At 38.3% G+C, this 15,953-nt stretch overlaps 2 protein-coding genes across 2 annotated transcripts in view; one reads left to right on the top strand and one right to left on the bottom strand.

Moving 5' to 3' along the window:
* SUPT16H (SPT16 homolog, facilitates chromatin remodeling subunit) overlaps window positions 1-12,945 on the top strand; it is a 31,930-nt gene extending 18,985 nt beyond the window's left edge. Inside the window, exons 11-26 of the mRNA XM_030844182.3 lie at window positions 840-905; window positions 1,021-1,116; window positions 1,195-1,310; window positions 1,398-1,551; window positions 2,060-2,187; window positions 2,723-2,858; window positions 2,965-3,091; window positions 3,356-3,474; window positions 3,968-4,093; window positions 4,417-4,529; window positions 4,818-4,893; window positions 5,302-5,471; window positions 9,623-9,752; window positions 10,375-10,504; window positions 10,639-10,716; window positions 11,620-12,945. Coding sequence (XP_030700042.1) covers window positions 840-905; window positions 1,021-1,116; window positions 1,195-1,310; window positions 1,398-1,551; window positions 2,060-2,187; window positions 2,723-2,858; window positions 2,965-3,091; window positions 3,356-3,474; window positions 3,968-4,093; window positions 4,417-4,529; window positions 4,818-4,893; window positions 5,302-5,471; window positions 9,623-9,752; window positions 10,375-10,504; window positions 10,639-10,716; window positions 11,620-11,765 — 1,911 coding nt within the window. The 3' untranslated portion in view covers window positions 11,766-12,945. The remainder of the gene's footprint in view (window positions 1-839; window positions 906-1,020; window positions 1,117-1,194; window positions 1,311-1,397; window positions 1,552-2,059; window positions 2,188-2,722; window positions 2,859-2,964; window positions 3,092-3,355; window positions 3,475-3,967; window positions 4,094-4,416; window positions 4,530-4,817; window positions 4,894-5,301; window positions 5,472-9,622; window positions 9,753-10,374; window positions 10,505-10,638; window positions 10,717-11,619) is intronic.
* Window positions 12,946-13,221: 276 nt separating this feature from the next.
* Window positions 13,222-15,953, bottom strand: part of RPGRIP1 (RPGR interacting protein 1) — an 83,276-nt gene continuing 80,544 nt past the window's right edge. Inside the window, 2 exon segments of the mRNA XM_030844177.2 lie at window positions 13,222-13,334; window positions 14,403-14,533. Of these exon segments, the coding sequence (XP_030700037.2) occupies window positions 13,222-13,334; window positions 14,403-14,533 (244 nt within the window).

The raw sequence follows: 15,953 nt of genomic DNA, 5'->3' as shown, positions 1-15,953 counted from the left end.
TTTTATATTTGTTAAATGCTAGCTAAGGGGAAGGAGAGATCCCTATGATAGCCTAATACAGCTAGGGATAGAGATTGTTTAAGCCAAACCCTTTATTACATTGTGGCTTGAACTTCGATTATGATAATGTCAGGAACTGATTCTGATAATGGAACTGATTTTTTTTTAGTAATGGCTTTATTGAGCTACAGTTTACATACTATACAATTAAAGTGTACAATTTAGTGATTTTTAGTATATTCACAGTTATGCAACTATCACCACAGTCTAACTTTAGAACATTTTCATCACCTCAGAAACCCTGTGTGCATTAGCAGTCACTCCCCACTTCCCCCTCAGGCCTAGGCACTGACTTTCTATCTCTAAGGATTTGCCTTTTCTGGATATTTGGGGTCTTTTTGTGACCGGTTTCTTTCACTTAGCAGGAACTGATTCTTAATAATAGCAAATATTTAAGTGCTCTTATTATAAGCTAAGCATGTTTATGCATTAATTCATTGAATCCTTATAATAACCCTGTGAAGTAAATATTCTTATCCAAGTATGCAGATAAAGAAACTGAGGCACAGAAGTATAAGTAACTTGTCTGATGTCACAGAGCTGGAAAGTGCTTGAGCCAGGTTTCAAATCAAGCCTGTATTCTTAATCATGATCCCAGCGTTGCCTCCCAAATTGTAGTTCCTGATGTGTGTTTCAGAAGATAACTGGTTTTATTTGTTGTCAAAGATTTTTTAGTACCAGAAGGTTCAAAGCATGGCCCAGCTATTTACTGGGTTTGAAAGTGAAAGTGTTTCACTTAAATGCTCTTACAGATGTCTAACTTCCTACTTGTATTCCAGGATGGCCCGGCTACCATTCTCACTTCTGTGAAGAAGAAAGTGAAGAACGTGGGGATTTTTCTAAAGGTAGGAAGAAGATAAATGAGTGGTATAGGAAGTTTGATACAGTGAAGAAGATAAACAATATTGGCTAAAATAATTAAGACCTGAATTTCTGATTATGATTTTTTTTCCCCCATAGAATGAGGATGAGGAAGAAGAGGAAGAGGAGAAAGATGAGGCTGAGGACCTGTTGGGAAGAGGTTCCCGAGCAGCGTTACTTACAGAAAGAACACGAGTAAGTTTACTGTATTAAGTTTACTGTATTACTTTGATGGTTCACAGGTTTTGATAACTTGGGTTTTCCCTTCTCCAGAATGAGATGACTGCAGAAGAAAAGCGAAGAGCACATCAAAAAGAACTGGCAGCTCAACTCAATGAGGAAGCAAAGAGGCGATTGACTGAACAGAAAGGGGAACAGCAGATTCAGAAGTAAGAGTTTGCATGGAGTAGTAAGATTGTTTTAGGGTTATATGTGTTGTGCAGAAATTTCTCAAAAACATCTTATTCCCACTCCAGAGCTCGTAAATCTAATGTGTCCTATAAAAACCCGTCTTTGATGCCTAAGGAACCACATATTCGGGAAATGAAGATCTACATTGATAAGAAATATGAGACTGTAATAATGCCTGTGTTTGGCATTGCGACGCCTTTTCACATTGCCACAATAAAGGTACTAACTTTGAATCAAGCTCCATCCAAACAGTGTCTTAAAATAGATGACTCTCCTGCTTATCATAGATGACTGTCTTTTCTGCATTGTCTCTCACATTCTGCTCCTTCTGATGCTACCTTTCTCGCATTACTGACTTTCCCCCATCCCTAATCTCCTGCTGTCATTTTTCTTCCTTTCCAGTTTGCACTTTGGAGAAAGTTAAATGATCTAGTCTAGAAACATAATTTGCCTGTTTCTCTTTGAACTTTGAGAATTTTTTAACCTTTTTTCATAAATGTGGCACAGAGAAAGAACTTTGAGAACTCAGTGATTCTTTTGGAAACACACATTTGGTCATATAAAAAAATAGGCTAAATATGTAGTTTATTAGTTTTAGATTAAGGATTACAAGCTAGGTTTAGCAGCTTGTAACTACTAACTTAATTTTAGCATCTCTATAGCTACTGATCTTTATCTAGGAAAGAAATCTGTTTATTTTGCTAATGCTTTTCCTTTCTTTGAACAGAATATAAGTATGTCTGTGGAAGGAGATTATACTTACTTGCGAATCAACTTCTATTGCCCAGGCAGTGCTCTGGGCAGGAATGAAGGCAACATCTTTCCTAACCCAGAAGCCACTTTTGTCAAGGAAATGTGAGTTCCCAGGAAAACAACCATCCCCAAATGCCTGTTGGCAGAAGTGCTACCCTCGGAAACATTTCGTTCTCTGTGCTGTGTTCTCCCCCATTCTAGTGAATGGCAGCACCTTCCTCAGTGGCACTTGATTAGGTTCACCTTGCTAACTTCGTACTGTTTTGAGGATGGAACCTAATTTAAATCCTTGTGAAGATATTTTATCCTCACTATATACATATTTGGTGATAAAATCTCAAATGTGTGCCACATTGGAGTCTATTCATTCTTGAGGTGGAATAGGATAATTTGGGGAAGTTTATGCTGGATTTGAAATATATGTGTGTTTCCCCCACCCAATGGATTAGTCATTTATAATATTCTCTGTTTAAGAGAGAAGAAAGGGAGGTTTTTTCAGTTTTCCAGACATTGTTTCACCAGTCAGTAGTACCTTTTTCTCCTAAAAGATAATTAAACCAGTTATAAAACATAATAATGGGTTCAGGTTACCTGGCGTAATAAAGAAACTCACATAAGTGCTTCCCCTTTTCTGCAGTACATACCGAGCTTCAAATATGAAGGCACCTGGAGAACAGACAGTACCAGCCTTGAACCTTCAGAATGCTTTCCGAATTATAAAAGAAGTGCAGAAGCGTTACAAGACTCGGGAAGCAGAAGAAAAAGAGAAAGAGGTGAACCTGAACACCAACAAAGCACCTTCGTGCAAAAGGACACATGTGGGTTTTGGGGACATGGAAAGATAACGTGAAAATTCACATTGATTTTCATTCTGTTTAGGGCATCGTGAAACAAGACTCACTGGTGATCAATCTAAACCGGAGTAATCCCAAACTGAAAGATCTGTACATTCGCCCGAATATTGCCCAAAAGAGGATGCAAGGCTCACTGGAGGCCCATGTCAATGGTATGGATGATGTCTCATGTGCCTGGGCTTTGTCTTCAGGGGCACATTTGTAGGAATGACAGATCAGATAATATAGTAGGACAAGGAAGTGCTTGGAGGAATCTACTTTGACATCGCTGTGTGGCCAGAAGGAAAGGAAAGCTCTGTACCTTATTGGCATTTCCTCTGACCCTGTTCAAATCAGCCAGAAAAGATTCAGTACCTTCTGGCCTAACCTGATGATGTTCCTTGATACTTAGCTGCTTCCTTTCTTCCCCCCCGCAGGTTTTCGCTTCACGTCTGTCCGAGGAGACAAAGTGGATATTCTATACAATAACATCAAGCATGCTTTGTTCCAGCCGTGTGATGGGGAAATGATTATTGTCTTGCACTTTCACCTCAAGGTATATCTTTTTATCAGCTAGCTGTGAGCTCTTGGGCAAGATCTTTCTATCTCCCTCTTTCCCTTGAAATAGTGATGAAAAATATCACCTATTGCATAAGATCATCAGGAGGATTGAATCAAATAATGCTTATAAAGTCCACAGTGCCTGACATCTAGAAGGTGCTAAGCGTGTTTGTTCCTTTGGTGTGATATATAATGACCTCCAAAACGTATAAGGTCTTCTCCAAATTCCTGTTTCTGAAAATTTTTCTTTAGACAATTTATTACCAACATAATCTTTTAAAAATTTATACTCTTTCATATTCCCAGATGTCATTATTGATGATGACACCAGGGATGGTTTAACTGTTTTTACATAAATGCTGTGGTTTCCAGTGTAGATGTTTTAATATTTTCATGTTTTGTTGTTATCTTGCTTGTCTGTTGTGTAGACTTCTTTGTGGAAGAAGTCTTCTGACTTCTTTCTTGTTCTTTCTGCTTTGTGCCCTCAGAATGCCATCATGTTTGGGAAGAAGCGGCACACAGATGTGCAGTTCTACACAGAAGTGGGGGAGATCACCACAGACTTGGGGAAACATCAGCATATGCATGACCGAGATGACCTCTATGCTGAGCAGGTGAAATTTGGTTTTGCAGGGGAGTGAGGTAGGATGCAGTCCAGATCTGAGTTCAGTAATTGTTATATTTTATAAACAACACCTGAAACTATCTGCAGAACTTTCTCAAGTATCTGCTGGCATGGTGTAGTGCTATGGCTTATGGATTAGACTTAAGTTGCAGGCTCAGCTCTACAGTTAATGTTATGGTGACCTGTAATAAAGTATCTGTGCTAGTATCATAGTTACCAGAATTAAGGACTACAAAAGCACTTCATGCGTTTTGAAGGGATTACTATTAACAAGTGATAACTGTAGTTAATTCGTAATTTTTTCTTCTGCAGATGGAACGAGAAATGAGGCACAAACTGAAAACAGCCTTTAAAAATTTCATTGAGAAAGTAGAGGCTCTAACTAAGGAGGAACTGGAATTTGAAGTGCCTTTTAGGGACTTGGGGTAATGTATCTCCTCTTTTCGGCCTTTAGAAAAATTAGTTATTCTTCCTTTAATAATAATTTAACATGACATATCATGTCCTTTTTCCTATGGACATCCATTCCTTCTTGGAAATGTTTAAGGGCTGGGGTGAATGGCTTAAGACTGAGAGGCTCCCTCTGGAAATGAGTTTCCAGCAAGCATGCTGGAGTTGTGTTTGGAATGGGAAAAGGAAAGAAGCCTGTTGTGGCAGCAGCAGTTTCTCTTGCAATGAGCCCCATCTTAGGTGAGTTTCTTGCTGTCTTTCAGATTCAATGGCGCTCCCTATAGGAGTACCTGCCTCCTCCAGCCCACTAGTAGTGCGCTGGTAAATGCTACAGAGTGGGTGAGTATTTCTGACCTCTTTTTAGGAAAACAAGTGTTAGAGAAAAGAAAGCAAGAGGGTAGACATTTTGAAAACTAGGTCCTTATTGCTTTGGATTTTCATTTTTGATACTTATCTTAGGTATAAAACTTACTGAACAAATGATTCTTTAAAAGTCTCTTTAGTTTTTAAAGATAGTTTCTTTACATAATTTCCTTAAATGTATTCTCCTTGAGGAAAGATTTTGATCTTGCAGATCCTTTCACTGGGGCTTCTTGGTATCTCGTATTTAGTCTTTGCCCCCAAAAACAAACAAAAAACAGTTTAGTTATCCTTTGTGTAGTGATTTTTAGATCCTGAAAGTGTTTGAAAATGCTAGTGCTTTGTGGGAAGTATTTTTATGAAAATAATCCTGTTCTTTCCTGACAGCCACCTTTTGTGGTGACGTTGGATGAAGTGGAGCTGATTCACTTTGAGCGAGTCCAGTTTCACCTGAAGAACTTTGACATGGTAATCGTCTACAAGGACTACAGCAAGAAAGTGACAATGATCAATGCCATTCCTGTTGCCTCTCTTGACCCCATCAAGGAATGGTTGAAGTAAGTAGACCTGCCAGCAATCTCCCACTTAGCCCATGAACATTGTACCATAGAATATGAGTGTGGTATGTCATACATAAAATCTGCTGGTGTACTTAGTGAAACTGCCTTTGGGTTGTTATCAACCAGGACTCGAAAATTTGGGATCTGTTAGACAGAGCCACTTTTTCCTGAATACCCAACAGTAGTTTATGGATGTAGGAAAATCAAAATCTAAGATCTTTTTTGATTCTACTTGATGGGTATATAAAAAGATCCATACACGTGTGTAATAATTTATTTACAAAAAGTGGGGGATATTTCTTTCTAGTTCTCTATTTTTACTAAAAGATGAGAGAATATATTTTTATTTTAGCCTTTGACATTCATATACTGACACTTCAGCTAAAAGAATTCCTCATAGAAGTACCGGAACCCCGATAAAAAGGGAGACATCACTACATAGGTAAAGGGTGAGGCATGTGTAGCCATGAGTGTAGATTGCTCTGCCCTCCTTCCCCCTCCACTTACCTGTGAAGGGGAGGCACTATAAATATAAATCTCCTCTTAAGAAATGGGTTGAGAGAGCTTAGAAATAGACTGTGAGAAAGATACAAGTTTATAGTTAATATGAGGATTTTCCTAAGAAACATATGCAGGTAAGTGATATGGTATCACAAATATTTATTAAGTTTGTATGACTTTTTAAAATCAGCTTTATTGAGGTACAATTTACATGTAATAAAATTCTTCAATTTAAGTATATGATTTGATGTGTTTCAACAAACGTGTACAGTCTTGTATCTACCATCATAATCAGGATATAGAATATTTCCTTTGCTCACAGAAGTTCCTCATACCCCTTTATAATAGTCATTCCCCTCCCTTCAGCCGTCACTGGTTTCTGCCACTATGTATTTTGCTTCATCTAGAATTTCACATAAATGGAATTGTACAAGTATGTAATCTTTTGTATCTTTCATCCTTCACTTGGCATAATGCTCTTGAAATTGATTCAAGTTGTTCTACACATCATTACTATATTCCTTTTTATTACTGAATAGTATTCCACTCTATGGAGAGTCCATACTTTATTTACCCATCTACCAGTTAATAGATGTTTGGGTTGTTTCCCGTTGGGGGTCTTATGAATAGCTGCTGTAAGTGTTATGTACAGGTCTTTGTATAGACATATGTTTTCATTTCTCTTGGATAAATGACCTAAGAGTGGGATTGCTGTGTCATATGTTTTATGGTTAAGTGTATGTTTAACTTGATGAGAAGCTGCCAAATCCTTTGCCAGAGTGGCTGGAAAACCTACAGCATGTGAGAGTTATAGTCGCTCCACATCCTCATCAATACCTGGTGTTGTCAGTCTTTTCCGTATTAGCCATTGTGGTGGGTGGCTGTCTCATTGTGGTTTCAGCTTGCATTTCCAAGATTACTGATGATTTTTAGCATTTTATGCTTATGTGTCATTCTGTACTTTTAATAAAGTATATTCATGTTTTTTGCCCATGTTAAAAATCACATTGCTTGTCTTATTACTGAGTTTTAAGAATTTTTTAGGCTGGATATAAGTCCCTCATCGAATAGAGGGTTTGCATATATTTTCTTCCAGTAGTTTCTATGCCTTCTCATTTTCTTAAGATGTCTTTTAAAGACCAAAAGTGTAAATTTTTCATGAAATATGTTTGATCAACCTTTTCCTCTTATAATTTCTGCTCTTTATGTTTTATCTAATAAATTTTGCCTAACCCAAAGTCATAAAAATTTTCTATTCTCTTCTAGAGTTCCATAGATTTAGGTCTTATATTTAGGTCTGTGATCCATTTTGAGTTATTTTTTTTTTTTTATTGTGGTGTAAGAATCAAGATTCATACTTTGCATATATGTAGCCAGTTATTCTAGTTCTCATTTGTTGGAAAGGTTATCCCTTACCCACTGATTTACCTTGGCATCTTTGTTTGAAAAAAAAAAAAGAATATGTAGGAGAGGGTCTAATTCTGTATTGTATTCTGTTCCATTGGTTTATGTGTCCTTACACTGATACTGTACTGTCGTGAATATTGTAGCTTTATAGTAAATCCTGAAATCAGGTAGTGTAAGTCTTCCCACCTAGCTCCTTTTCAAAGTTGGCTATTATTATTTTGGCTATTCTACGTAAATTCTAGAATCAACTTGTATCTTTCAACCAACTGGTTTATTTTGTCTAAGTTTATCAATTCTAGTATTTGTGCAATCATATATCCCCTTTCATTCCTAATATTGATAATTTCCTCTTTTTGTTAGTCTGGTTAGAGGTTTATCAATTTTTTTTTTTTGATTTTTTTTTTTTCCCCCATCATTATGAAGTGTCTTTTCTTATTTCTGGTAACATTCCTTGTTTTGAAATCTACGCAGTGTGATATTACTATAGACTTCTAGCTTTATTTTGGTTAGAGTTTGTATGGTGTGTCTTTTTTTTGTCCCTATACTTTTAACTTACATTACTTTATACTTAAAGTGATTTACTTGGAGACACCATATATTTGGGTCTTACTTTTTTTAATCCATTCTGAGAATGTCTACCTTTTAACGGATTGCTAAAAACAGGCCATTTACACTTAATTATTAGCATGGCTGGGTTTAAATCTGCCATCTTTTTTTTTTTCTTTTTTTTTCTTTTTTTTTTTTTTAAAGAAGGTCAATTTATCTACCTACCTACCTACCTGCTTTGGGTCTTAGTTGCTGCACTCCGGATCTTCGTTGCAGCATCTTCGTTGCGGCATGCGGGACTTTTGTTGCAGCACGTGGGCTTCTCTTTAGTTGTGGTGCATGGGCTCAGTAGTTGTGGCATGCAGCCTCAGTAGTTGCAGTGCACTGGCTTAGTTGCTCCACAGCATGTGGGATCTTAGTTCCCTGACCAGGGATCGAACCTGCATCCCCTGCATTGGAAGGTGGATTCTTAACCACTGGACCACCAGTAAATGTACCATCTTGCTATTTGTTTTCCCATCTGTTCTTGTTGCTTTTCTTCTCTTTTTATGCCTTCTTTTAGATTAATTTTATGATTTTTTTTTAAAGATTTTTTTGATGTGGACCAATTTTAAAGTCTTTATTGAACTTGTTACAGTATTGCTTCTGTTTTATGTTTCGGTTTTTTGGCTGCACGGCATGTGGGGTCTTAGCTCCCTGACCAGGGATGGAACCCGTACCTCCTGCATTGGAAGGTGAAGTCTTAACCACTGGATCGCCAGGAGTTGTCCCTAGATTAATTTTATGATTCTTTATGATTATCTTCCTAGTTCGCTGATTAGCTCTACAAATCTTTGTTTTACTTTTATAATGATTACTGTAAGGTTTACATATACATCTTTAGCTTATCACAGTCTGCATTCAGATAATATACCATGTCTGTTAGAAGGTTGTTATGCTTCCATTTCTCTACTTCTATCCTTTCTGCTATTATTAATCATCCATTTTACTTCTAATATACTGTGAATTCCACAATTTATTGTTATTATTTTAGCTTCTAAACAGCTATCCTTTAATTTACAAAATGAGTAGGGGAAAGTCTTTTATATTTACTCATATATTTACCATTCCTGATGCTGTTCATTCCATTGTGTAGTTCCACAGGGATTTTTTAGTCCTGTGCTGCTTTTTATGCAGTGTTTGAAAAGTGTTGTTCCATATTTTGTTTGGTTTTCTGGTTGTTTAAGGTGCAAACGTAAATCTAGTCCTTGGCACTCCCATCATGGCTAGAAGCAGAAGTTTCAGTGTTTATGATTGTGCCCATAATGGCTTGATGCTAGTCTTTCAGACAGGTTTTATGCTGAAGGTTTCTTGTTGTGGTCCTTACTATTATTGTTTTTTGGTTTTCTTTTCTCTTCTTTCCCACCCACTTTGATTCTGTGCTCCTCAGTAGACGTGAATAAATGTCATTAGAGCATTTCTTAACACAAGGCACTTTAAATACTAAAAAAAGGTGCTCTCTCGTGAGGGCTAGTGCTCTGGGAGACCAAACATCAGATGTTTGGGTACGTTGTGGTGGCACAGCGCAAAGAATACCTGCTCCCAAGTATGCAAAGGGTATCTGCTCTTTAGAGATGTTAATGACCAAGATGACACGGGATGTTCTCACAAAGTATAGAGGATTGATTTTGACTTTATAATGTTATTTTTCCCAGTTCTTGTGACCTAAAGTACACAGAAGGAGTACAGTCCCTCAACTGGACTAAAATTATGAAGACCATTGTTGATGACCCTGAGGGCTTCTTTGAACAAGGTGGCTGGTCTTTTCTGGAACCTGAGGGTGAGGTGCGTGAGTGTGGGGTTTCTTTTCTGGTACATAGTGTTGCCCATTATCATTTGGGCGGTTAGGAGAATGCCATATAAGTAGTACGTAGGGGACCAGATCAAACGGGAGAAGCTCTGAATACAACTTGGTATTGTTGTTTCTCCAAGTTAGTTTTACAGGTAAATGATAAATTAATTGGGCATCGGTAGCCACTGACAAGATTTGAGATTACAAAAACTGTTCCTTCAAAGAATTTCTTAGTATTGGGAGAAAATTCTTCAGGTAATCTTGCAAAAATTGTTTTCTAAAAAATTGCCCTCCTACCTCTGTTTAGTGCATTATTACCAACAGTATGTCTGTGGTTAATTTTCCTGGGTAAAGAAGGATGAAGTGACTCTAAGAAATAAGAATGAGATATTTAGGGTATCTAGTGATTGTACCTTATATTAATTTTAATTAAGTCTTTGTATCTCTTGGTCACTCAGGGGTTTGGGTGTTTTTGTTTCATTTTTTCATGTAAGATAGAAATAATGCTGGTGTGCTAAGTGGGTTGAATTAATTCATTAAGTTAATAAAGTAAGTGTTTAAAAAAAAAAAGGAAAACACCCAGTGTACAGTATTATGCTCTCTCTAATTCACCAGGGGAGTGATGCTGAGGAAGGGGATTCTGAGTCTGAAATCGAAGATGAGACTTTTAATCCTTCAGAGGATGACTATGAAGAAGAGGAGGAGGACAGTGATGAAGATTATTCATCAGAAGCTGAAGAATCAGGTTAGTCTTCGTAGGAAAAAGTGTTCATGACTTCTTAACCTAATGTCATTTCTGGAGGCTTTAGAAGGGAAGAATTTTATCATTCCATTTTCCATTCCTGTCTAATAAATAATGCTTAATCAATGTTATTGCAGATTATTCCAAGGAATCATTGGGCAGTGAAGAAGAGAGTGGAAAGGATTGGGATGAACTGGAGGAAGAAGCCCGAAAAGGTAGATTTGTTATTGTTGTTTTATTTTTTTGAGGCACAGGTTTCAATATTTTTTGCCGAATAAGAGTAACGTAAGAACAATATAAAACTGACGTGGAGCCACAGCTACAACTTCATTGACCAGAGAAGAAAATGAGGTCTGGAGTGTGTCCGTGCTCTCCAGGTGGCACAACTCTGCCGACTTGGATGCTTTTTTCATCTGCTCAACCCCCCCCGGTGGGCCCTTAGCCATGATAGTCTTGTAAGGCTCCAAAATTAGGCTGTTTGGTCTCCAAATCTAAGTCCTATAATAGTCTTTTGGTCTCCAAATCTAAGTCCTATAATAGTCTAGCTTTCTGGGCCTCTTCCAGGTTAGGAATGTTTTTGTAGTACTGGTTTTAATTACTCTGAAACCAAATGCCAAATGTAAATGAAAGTTGAAAAGGAAAGTACTGTACTGTATCCCAAGCATTGTGATAAGTCCTTTGCATAGATTACCTTTAATCCTAAAACAGTTTTCCATTTTATAAATAAACCAAGGCTCAGAAAGGTTAAGTACTTGCCCAAGATTACACAACTAGTAAGCAGCTGAGTAAAGATTAAAACTGACTCCAGGGCTTCCCTGGTGGCGCAGTGGTTGAGAGTCCGCCTGCCGATGCAGGGGACACGGGTTCGTGCCCTGGACCGGGACGATCCCACATGCCGCGGAGCGGCTGGGCCCGTGAGCCATGGCCACTGAGCCTGCGCGTGCGGAGAATGTGCTCCGCAACGGGAGAGGCCACAACAGTGAGAGGCCCGCGTACCACACACAAAAAAAAAAAACGGACTCCAAAGTACCTTCTCTGTATTAGTTCATGCTGTGTCCAACAGTGTTAGATACCTAAAGCTAACGTCTAGCTAACTAGTGCCATGTTCTTCTGTTTAGCCGACCGTGAAAGTCGCTATGAGGAGGAAGAGGAACAGAGTCGCAGTATGAGCCGGAAGAGGAAGGCATCTGTGCACAGTTCAGGCCGAGGCTCTAACCGAGGTTCCAGACACAGCTCTGCGCCTCCCAAGAAAAAGAGGAAGTAACTTCGGAACTTTGGCCCTCAGCTCCATTCTTCCTTCAGCCAATCCCTGAAAATTTTACATGACATAGAAACTGTATTTTTCCTTTTTTTCTTTTGAAGTTTTGCCATTTGTGTTTATGGGTTTAGGGGGCCATTTGTGCGGACCAATCTACTTGGGGAATTCCAGGCCCACCAGGACACGTGCCAATGGCCCCATCCAGATGGCAAGGGAGGAGGTGTTCTTGAAGAAGGGCAGAGGCTTCCGCTGTTAATAAATACCGTTTCGTTCCTCTCTCTTCCTGTCACCTTCTGCCAGGACATCGTTGGCTTCTGACATCTTATTCTTTGATGTCTCAAAGCCGTATTTCCAAGACATTGGTACAAGGTGCCCCTTAACTACCTGTACCATGGTTCTTGACCAGCAGATTCAATCCTCCATCCTACCCTACTGCCATGATCTTCCTCACATCTCTTTAAGTTCCATCTTTGCAGTACTCAAGAAAAGGTTCTTGGAATTTGCTAATGGTGTAAACCATACAACTTGAGCTAGTGAGTCTGATCAGGCTGGTACCTCCATCTGAGTTCTCCTGCTTTCTTGCCTCATGCAGATTCTGAGGTATTTCTGCTGCCTTGGAAGACATAAGAAGCAGTGATACTCCCTGGCTTGGTTTCATCTTCTTTACAAATTCACACATGGTACAATGGTAGAAGCAGAATTACCACTGTTTTTTTTTTTCTGATATATGAGGAAAAATGGCTGTGTCTCATGTACTGCTTCTAGTGAAAATCTAGAAGGAGGCTCGAAGGAGTCAACATTTAGATCTGGAAGGGGTAAGTCGTGCCTTGGGCCTAGAATACCCTGACGAGAAAAGAGAAGAGGAAGAGAGGCCACATCTACAACACAGCCTCTCGTCACTGCTGCTCCTTGTTTTTACTTGTCTCGCATTGTCCTGTATTTATCACAATTTCTGTTGAACAGCTTTTTAAGTATTTGGGGAGTTTATCTTGCCATCCTCTCCCTCCTGGTTCTCTCTGCACCCACCTGTCCCACTGCAGTTCCTTCTGTGTTCTGTGACTTTAAGAGAAGAGGGGGGGAGGGGTCTTGGATTTTGTTTGTTTGTTTGTTATTTTCTCCTTAGCAGTAGGACTTGATATTTTCAATTTTGGAAGAACTAAGAGATAATAAACTGTGGTTTTTTTTTTGTTGTTGTTGTTTTGTTTTTGTAAATTCACCTTCTGTGACAGTTCTTTTGCAGTTCCTGAAAGCAAGCCTGCTTCTCGCCTGGAAAAGTACCAAGCCATTAGAGAATAATTCCCTTAATCCAGCTAATATCTCAGAAAGAAACTTTCATCATTCTAAGCTTTCATCATTAGCTTGAGACATCATAGTAAACCAAATTCATGGTAGAACAAGTTGCTTTATAAGAGACTTTTTACTATGGTTCCCTCAGGGTTTAGAATGGAATAGCACTTGCCCATCACAGAACCAAATCTTCAGTCATCTCCTTGTAAATAGCATGGAGGGCGGCAGCAGCTTGAAGGGACACCTTCAGCCTTCCTATGGGGGTAGCCTGATCTTCAGGGCTAACAACTGTTGGAAAAGGAAAAAGAAACATGTCAGACAGCAGTGTCATTCATTGAAAAACAAACACTTAAATACCTGGTATTTTCCACATTAAGTGCTGGGGATACTAAATAAAGTTATACCTCATATTTTAGTGGGACTCAATCTGGTGGAAGACGATGGAAAACACACAGTCATCACAGTATAGTATGGTAGGTGCTGTGATGAAAACTCTAGGTGCTTTGGGAACACATAGAAGTGGCACCAATCCAGAATGCAGAATCGGAAAAGGCTTTCTGGAGACAATCCATTAGTCTTCAAAAAGTAAAAGATATTCTAAGCACGTACAGCACGTGCCAAGATAGGAGGACAAGTTTGGAAAACTGTAAGAAATGGCAGAAATGAAGCTGTACTGATAAGCAGGAGCCAGAGCACAACAAGCCATTTGTCTTGTAAGGAATGTGGTTTTAACTGAAGGGGTTAGAAATTACAGTTTTTTAATTGGGTTCTAGAAAAGTGGGTCCATTCTTTGGGGAATATATTCCAAGGGGGCACAAGTAGATCAGGGAAGGTAGTCATGAGGCTGTTGAGTGAGTAATTCAGGAGAGAAAAAAAGGGTTCTGAAGTTTAACGGAGGTGGGGACAGATTCAGAACACTTCAGAGGTAAAATAAATAGGATTTTATGATTGAAATGTTGGGAGTGAAGAGATTAGAATCAAGCATGACCATTCTGGGTGGGTAAGAGGAAACAAGGTACACAGTTTTCAGAACACAGTCAGTAAGGGCGGCGAGAAAGTCTGATGTTTAAATTTGAATGAAATCAAAACAATGTGTCTTTTCAAAATTTCCATGTCTCAAACACTGGAGATTCATAATAGATTCTAGTTGTCAGGAGGTATGTGGGCTAAGGTACACAACTGATTACATTCATACTTGATCTAGAAATAAATATAGCTGTAGGGATTTCAATCCAGATTGTCTCATCAACTTTGTAGTGGTAATTATGTATTAAAGGTAAAACAAAATGTATTCACTATTAGGATGATTTCCTTAGACATAAGTGGAACTGAGGAGCACAGAAACATATCACTCACTGTCTAGCTCTTGCTCTTGGATGTCTCTTCCCGATTCCAGGATCTGCCACAGTTCCAGATATGCGTAGCCTACTTCTTGACATTCTTTCTTTTCCTCATCCATAGGGTCACTTACCACTGTAAACTTTAAACTAAAGGGGGAAAAAAATCCATTTAACTCAGTACTGCTGATACCCTTAGGCTTAAAAAAATAATAATTAAAAAAAAAGATAAAAGTAACCATAAATTATACATTGTATTCCCTGAATCCCTTTCCTCCATTTTACAAGACTACAACAGCAAAAGACTGAGAAATCGTTTTAATTTAAAGTAACAGGTCTGGAGGGAACTAAGACTTGAGGTAAAGTAGTTGATCAAGTTGTCTCAACTGTTGAGATATAATTCCTTTTAAGATGGTTTACAGTTTTGCTGAAAGATTTGAAATGGGCAGTGGAGGTGTTGAACAAAAACCAAGATTATGGAAGTTAGAAGAGGTTTACTTCTAAATAAAAGTGTTATGCCAAGCCTGAGCAGAGTAAAGGAAACAAGGAATACAGAATTGCAAAATGAATATAAAAGGTGTATTCCTTAGAGTTGTAAGTCTTGGAAGATGATACTGTAAAGAACACAGCACAGTTCCTCCTAAGCAGTGAGCAGTTAACAGCAATTACAGGACCCACCTCATACCAAAATCCACCGATGCTCAAGTCCCTTATATAAAATGGTGTAGGATTTGCATATAGAATATACTTTAAATCACCTCTAGATTACTTATAATACCTAATACAGTGTAAATGCTATGTAAATAGTTGTAAATACAATGTAAATGTTACATAAATAGTTGCCGGTACATGGCAAAGTTAAATTTTGCTTTTTGGAACTTCCTAGAATTGTTTTTTCAAATATTTTTCATCCACCATCAGTTGAATCCACGGATGCGGGGGGAACCTGCAGATAACAGAAGGCTGACTATTATTACCTTGACTTAGTCTAGCAAAGAATGATATTGAATTCCAGAAACTGATACCTATTAAATTTTTTGAGGTAAAGTTTACATAACATAAACTTACTATTTTAACCATTGTAAGGTGTACAATTCAGTGTTTCTTAGTATAATCACAATGTTGTGCTACCATCACCACTATCTAATTTCAGATCACGTTCATCACCACAAAAAGAAACCTATACCCATTAAGCAGTCACTCCCCACTCTTCTCTCCCTCAGTCCTGGTGACCACTAATCTACTTTCTGTCTCTCTGGATTTGCCTATTCTGGACATTTCATATTCCTATTAATTTTTTAAAAGCTAACATTGGTGGCTAATAGAAAGTGCTAAGGGAGCAAGAATAGCACCAAAAATTCAAGCGTTTTAAGTCACAGCTAAACGCGATTAAGCTGAAAAGAAGAAATCCTGAAAGTGATGCATTCACAGTCATTAAGCAATATTCGTTTGTGATTATGTTTCTGTATCCGTAGTGAGAACTTCAACAAAGCAAAGGGATAATACTGACTCCTCCACCCATTTTCCCAGGAAATGTACGGTAACTCACATCACCGCATCACGTGCACAA

Source organism: Globicephala melas, chromosome 2 (assembly GCF_963455315.2).
Source record: "Globicephala melas chromosome 2, mGloMel1.2, whole genome shotgun sequence".
In the NCBI taxonomy this organism is placed as follows: domain Eukaryota; kingdom Metazoa; phylum Chordata; class Mammalia; order Artiodactyla; family Delphinidae; genus Globicephala; species Globicephala melas.
This window is presented reverse-complemented; position numbering and strand designations above follow the sequence as displayed.